The sequence below is a fragment of the Bubalus kerabau genome, chromosome 5 (genome assembly GCF_029407905.1).
Source record: "Bubalus kerabau isolate K-KA32 ecotype Philippines breed swamp buffalo chromosome 5, PCC_UOA_SB_1v2, whole genome shotgun sequence".
Taxonomy (NCBI): Eukaryota; Metazoa; Chordata; class Mammalia; order Artiodactyla; family Bovidae; genus Bubalus; species Bubalus kerabau.
The window spans coordinates 91,739,191-91,745,260 of NC_073628.1; the positions used below are offsets into that span (position 1 = coordinate 91,739,191).

The 6,070-nt window shown below is 40.2% G+C and overlaps 1 protein-coding gene and 1 pseudogene across 1 annotated transcript; both read left to right on the plus strand.

Moving 5' to 3' along the window:
• Positions 1 to 2,783: 2,783 nt before the first annotated feature.
• Positions 2,784 to 3,004, plus strand: LOC129652995 (SNRPN upstream reading frame protein-like). Its single transcript, XM_055582190.1, is given in 2 exon segments — positions 2,784 to 2,937; positions 2,940 to 3,004. Coding segments are annotated over 2 exon segments (219 nt in total).
• A 302-nt stretch (positions 3,005 to 3,306) lies between these two features.
• On the plus strand, positions 3,307 to 4,186 carry LOC129652992 (small nuclear ribonucleoprotein-associated protein N-like; annotated as a pseudogene).
• The last annotated feature ends 1,884 nt before the right edge of the window (positions 4,187 to 6,070 follow it).

Consider the following 6,070-nt stretch of genomic DNA (forward strand, 5'->3'; position numbering starts at 1 on the left):
AGAAAAAAATGGATGAATTAAACCTCATCAAAATTAAAACTTTCTGCATAGCAAAAGAAACACTCAACAAAATGAAAAGGCATCCTGCAAAATGAAGGAAAATATTCACAAGTCATATATCAAGGGTCTACTGATGAGAATAAATGAAGGGCTGCAAGTCAACAACCAAAAAAAAAAAAAAAATCCAGTTTAAAAAAAATGGGCCAAGTAATAGACATTTCTCCAAAAGAGATATACAGATGGCTAATAAGGACATCAAAAGATGCTCAGCGTCACTAATTATTAAGTAAATTCAAATTGCTATCACTTCACACCCAGAATGGCTACTACCAATAAAGCAAAATAACAAGTGTTGGCAAAGATGTGGAGAAACTGGAACCCTTGTGCCTTGCTGGTGGGTATGCATACAACTGCCGTATGATCCAGGAATTCCACCTCGAGGTAGATACCCAGAAAAATTGAAAGCAGGGACTCAAAAGGATATTTGTATACCAATGTTCATAGCAGCATTATTCACAATAGCCAACAAATAGTAACACGTGTCCTTTGATGGATGAATACATAAACAAAATGTGGTATATACATGCAATGGAATATTATTCAGCTTAGAAGGAGTAAATTCTGATGCTACAGCATAGATGAACCTTTAAAACTCCATATTGAGATCTGACACAGAAGGACAAATAATGCATGATTCTACTTATATGAGGTACCTGAAATGATTAATAGAAATAACCTGGAGTTAAGGGAAAGCAGAATGGAGAGTTTTTGTTTGCTAGGTACAGAGTTTCAGTTTGGGAGGATGAAAAATCATGAAGACAAAAGGGTATGGTTAAATACATATGAATGTATTTAATGACACTGAATTATACATTTTTTTAAATGGTCAAAATGATAAATCTTAGGTTATATATATTTTACCACAATAAAAAAAAATTCTATACATATACTCTTATAATCACAAACTAGTGGCACACTTTGCAACTGTTGGTTAAAGCGTGTCAGTAATAATAACAATAGCTCGATAACAAGTTAATCAAGCTATTAACTTGTTCCTTGTTATGAAGGAACAGACATCATATTAACAACCTAAATACTATACCTTAAGGAACTAGAAAAAGAAAAGCAAACAACCCAAAGCTAACAGAAGGAAGACTGAAATTAGAGTGGAAAGAAAATAGAAAACTAGAGAATGAAAATCAAAAGCTGGTTCTGTGAAAAGATCCACAAAATTGGCAAACCTATAACCAGAGTGACAAAAAAAGTTGTAAATACCTAAACTCAGAAATGAGTGGGGGGACATTAGCAATCTCATTTAAATAAAGGAATAATTATATACCAACAAATAACCTGGATGAAATAGACAAATTCCTAGAAACACAATTTACCAAAACTGACTCAAGGAGAAATGGAAAATATGAAAAGGCTTATGTATGAGTGTGCTTAGTCGCTCAGTTATATCCAACTCTTTGGGACTCTATGGACCATAGCCCGCCAGGCTCCTCAGTCCATGCGGATTCTGCAGGCAAGAAAACGAGTGGGTTGCCATGCCCTCCTCCAGGGGATCTTCCCAACCCAGGCATTGAACCCAGGTCTTCTGCATCGCAAGTGGATTCTTGAGCATCTGAGTCACCAGGAGGAAGGCTTATAATGAGAGATTACATCGGTAATCAAAAACCTCCCAACACCAAGAGCTATGGATGTTGGATGACAGTGATGTGTAAATGTAGGTTCATTAATTGCAACAAATGAACCACCTTGTGGGAGATGACGCTAGGGGAGATTTTAAGGAGAGAGGAAGCAGGAGTTACATGGGAACTCGGTACTTTCTGCTCAGTTTCTCTATGAACCTAAAACTGCTCTAAAAAACAAACCGTACTAAGAAACAAAAACTCCCAACAAAGAAAAGTCCAGGGCCAGATAGTTTCACTGGTGACTTCTGCCAAAAATTTAGAGAGTTAATAGCAATCCTCCCAAAAAAATAAAAACAGAGGGAACACTTCATTCTATGAGGCCAGCATTACCTTGATACCAAAGCCAGACAAAGATCCCCCAAGAAAAGAATATTACCCAAAAAATCTCTTAAAAATACAGATGAAAAATCCTCACAAAATACTAGCAAACCAAATGGAATATCTTAGAAAAGGGGATTTATATACCACCAAGAGGTATTTGTCTCAGGAATGCAAGGGTGCTTCAATATTAAGACAACCAATGTAACATATCACATGAATAGAACAAAGGAGAAAAAACCTATTATCATTTCACTTAACACAAAAAGTATTTAGTAAAATCCAACACACTTTCATGATAAAAACACTCAAAAAAAAAATGTAATAGAAGAATAGAAATAAGTACAGGAGAAGAATAGGAATAGAACTTCCTCAACTTTATAAAGGACATTTATGGAAAACCCACAGCTAACATCAGGCATGTGTGCATGCTATGCTGCTTCATGTCCAACTCTGTGTGACCCTATGGTCTGTAGCCCACCAGGTTCCTCTGCTTGTGGGATTCTTCAGGCAAGAATACTGGAGTGGGTTGCCATGCCTTCCTCCAGGGACTCTTCCTGACCCAGGGATCAAACGTGCATCTCTTATGACCCCTGTATTGGCAGGCGGGTTCTTTATCACTAGTGCAACCTGGGAAGGCCCAGCTAACACCATACTTAAGGCTAAAAGACTAAAAGCTTTCCTTCTAAGATCAAGAACAAGATAAGGATGCCCAGGCAGAGTGGAGTAGCAGTCGGAGATGTTCTGTTCTGAGGAGCAGCCAGTGGTGTGATGGTGCAAGCCAGGGACCATTTACACCTGAGACGGACTATGGAAAAGCAAGTACTGGAGGTGGAAGTCCAAGTCAAACGCAGAAGGACAGCCTCACTGAGCAACCAGAAGTGTCCCCTGTACCTGAGGTAATCTCAGCAGCAGTAGCAACAAGTACTGTGGTTGATTTCCAGGCAGAACTGAAACGAGCTTTCTTAGCTGAGACACCAAGAAATGGATAAAGCAGTATTGGAACACCTGGGTGGCTGACTCCAAAAGAAACAATCAAACGAAACTGCCTTCTCTTAGGTCTTAAGGATCCCAAATCTTTCCTGTGGGCACTGATTTGCTGGAAGAGCAATCATGACTGTGGGAAGGAGCAGCAAGATGCTGCAGCGCACTGACCATAGGATAGAATATATCCTGCAAGACGGCCGGGTCTTCACTGGTACGTGTAAGGCTTTTGACAAACATATGAACTTGACCCTCGATGACTGTGATGAGTTCAGGAGGATTAAGCCAACGGATGTGAAACAGCCCCAGCATGAAGAAAAGTGAGTTTGAGGTCAAGTGTTGCTCTGTGGGGAAACTTGGTTTCCATGACTCTGGAGGGAACGATACTGGCATTGCTCAGGTACCTCTTGCTGGAGCTGCAGGAGGCCCTGGGGTTGGCAGAGCAGTTAGCAGAGATGTTCCAGCTGGTGTTCCAATTCCCTAGGCCCCTGCTGGAACAGCAGGCTCTGTCCGAGGGATTGAGGGGTCATCCCAACAGGTAGTGACCCCACAAGGAGGAGGCACAGTGGCAGCTGCTGCTACTGCCAGCACTGCTTGAACCCCAAGTAGTATCCACGAGGGTGGGGGACTGCCCCCGCCAACATCAGTTGATCAAGCAGCCCCACCTCAAGGAATTATGGCTCCTTCACCTGGTATGAAACCACCATGGGCCCGCCACTTCCTTCCCCCTACTCAAGAGATATCAACAGGCATGCCCCCTCCAGGAATGAAGACCCCCTTCACCAGGAATAAAAGGTCCACCTCCTCCAAGAAAGCATCCATTAAGACCTGAGGGTACTACTGATCCTTCTGAGTCACTTTTTTTCGGCAATGAGTCTTGGGAAATATGTGGAGTGTTTGTGAACTTTTGTCTCCTTTGCTGCATTAATGAAAGTGAAAGTGTTAGTCACTCAGTGGTGTCCGACTCTTTGCAACCCCATGGACTGTACCCTGCCAGGCTCCTCTGTCCATGGGATTCTTCAGGCAAGAATACTGGAGTGGGTTGCCACTCCCTTCTCCAGGGGAACCTTCTGACCCAGGGATTAAACCCTAGTCGCCTGCATTGCAGGCAGATTCTTTACCATCTGAGCCACCAGGGAAGCACTGCTACGTTAAGATCAACTAATAGACACATATGGAAAAAAAAATGATGTCCACTTTCACTACTACTACTCTACATTATACTAGAAGTTTTAGCCAGAGGAATCAGTCAAGAAAGATAAATAAATTAAAGGCATCCCACTTGGAATGGAAAAATTAAAACTATCTCTATTTTCAGATGATACCTAGTCTACATGGGCATCCCTGGTGGCTCGGCCATAAAGAATCTGCGTGCAATCCAAGAGATGTGGGTTCAATCCCTGGGTCAGGAAGATCCCCTGGAGAAGTAAATGGCTACACACTCCAGTATTCTTGCCTGGGAAATTCCATGGACAGAGGAGCCTAGTGGGCTACCATCCATGCGGTCACAAGAATCAGACATGACTTAGCAACTAAACACCACCACCACCATCTATCCTATACAGAGAAAATTCAAAAAATTTTCACCAAAAAAATTAGTACTAATAAACAAATTCAGCCATGTTTCAGGGTACAACATCAATACACACAAATCTGTTTGTGTTTCAAGTATAGAACACATAAAGAAAATTAAGAAAACAATTCCATTTGCAATAGAATCCAAAAGAATAAATATCTATGAATAAATTTAATACAGCAGGTGAAAGACTTATACACTGAAAACTATAAAACATTGCTGCACTAAATGAAAAGACATGCTGTGTTTATGGGTTAGAAGACAGTCTCATGATGGAGAAGGAAATGGCAACCCACTCCAGTACTCTTGCCTAGAAAATTCCATGGATGGAGGAGCCTGGTAGGCTACAGTCCATGGGGTCGCAAAGAGTCGGATACGACTGAGCAACTTCGCTTTCTTTCTTTCCATAGTTCCTTTTGGAGAAGGGAGTGGCAACCCACTCCAGTGTTCTTGCCTGGAGAATCCCATGGACAGAGGAGCCTGGTGGGCCACAGTCTATGGGGCTGCGAAGAGTCGGACACGACTAAGCAACTAACACACACACACACAGTCTCATGAAGATGGCAATGCTACCTAAAGCAAATGACAGATTCACTGCAATCCTTATGAAAATTTCAGCAGCCCATTTTGTAAAACTGCTGTGGAATACTTAAATGTCAAATTGGTTCTTATTATTAAAAATAAACTTTAAACAACACAAGACTAGTTATAATGAAAAGTTAAACTGCCTGGTATACACTCAAAGTGCTGTAATAAGCTGAGAAAGGATTGAATAATTCTGTTTTCTAATTTAGGGTCAAGTGATTAAGGTACAAATATCCAGTTGTTAAGAACTCTGTCTTCGGAAGCTTTAAAAGAATTCCTACAGCAATTCTCCACTCTCCATCACACTTGTATGTTTGCCTCTGTCCTCCACTCCTCAAGTGCTCTTACACACATCAAAGATACTGTTTCCCCACATGTGGAATTACAAATGTCTACCAAGGTATGTAAGCTTTATAGTAAAACTAAAAGAAAGAATTCTGCAACCATACAAATTTCAGAATCTGTGAGCAAACTGCTCACCTCTATAGTTTCTTCATCTGCAAAACAAGAATGACTAATAGAGTTATTATAAGATCAAATTATTTATGTAAAGCATTTACAACAATACCAGGCACATTATGAACTCTCAATAAGAGCTGTATGATTTTGTATAACATACCCAAAATAGTTATATATATATATATTTTAAAGAACATATGGAAGTATGCCTAACCTATTGCTTAGCTTGCTACAGCTATTCAAAATTGACATAATTAGGACTGTGTATCAGGCCTTGATCCAGATTTGTTTAAGAGGTCACTTCTCCTGCCTTATGAAATGTTCTACTGCAATTTTTTTTAAATGATAATAGGAACTAAGAATAGGTACCTGTCCCTTTTTTGTGTTTGTTTCAGCTAGAAATGTTAAAATAACTTAGAAGTAAAGGAATGTAGAGTTCATTTGTTCAATTTTT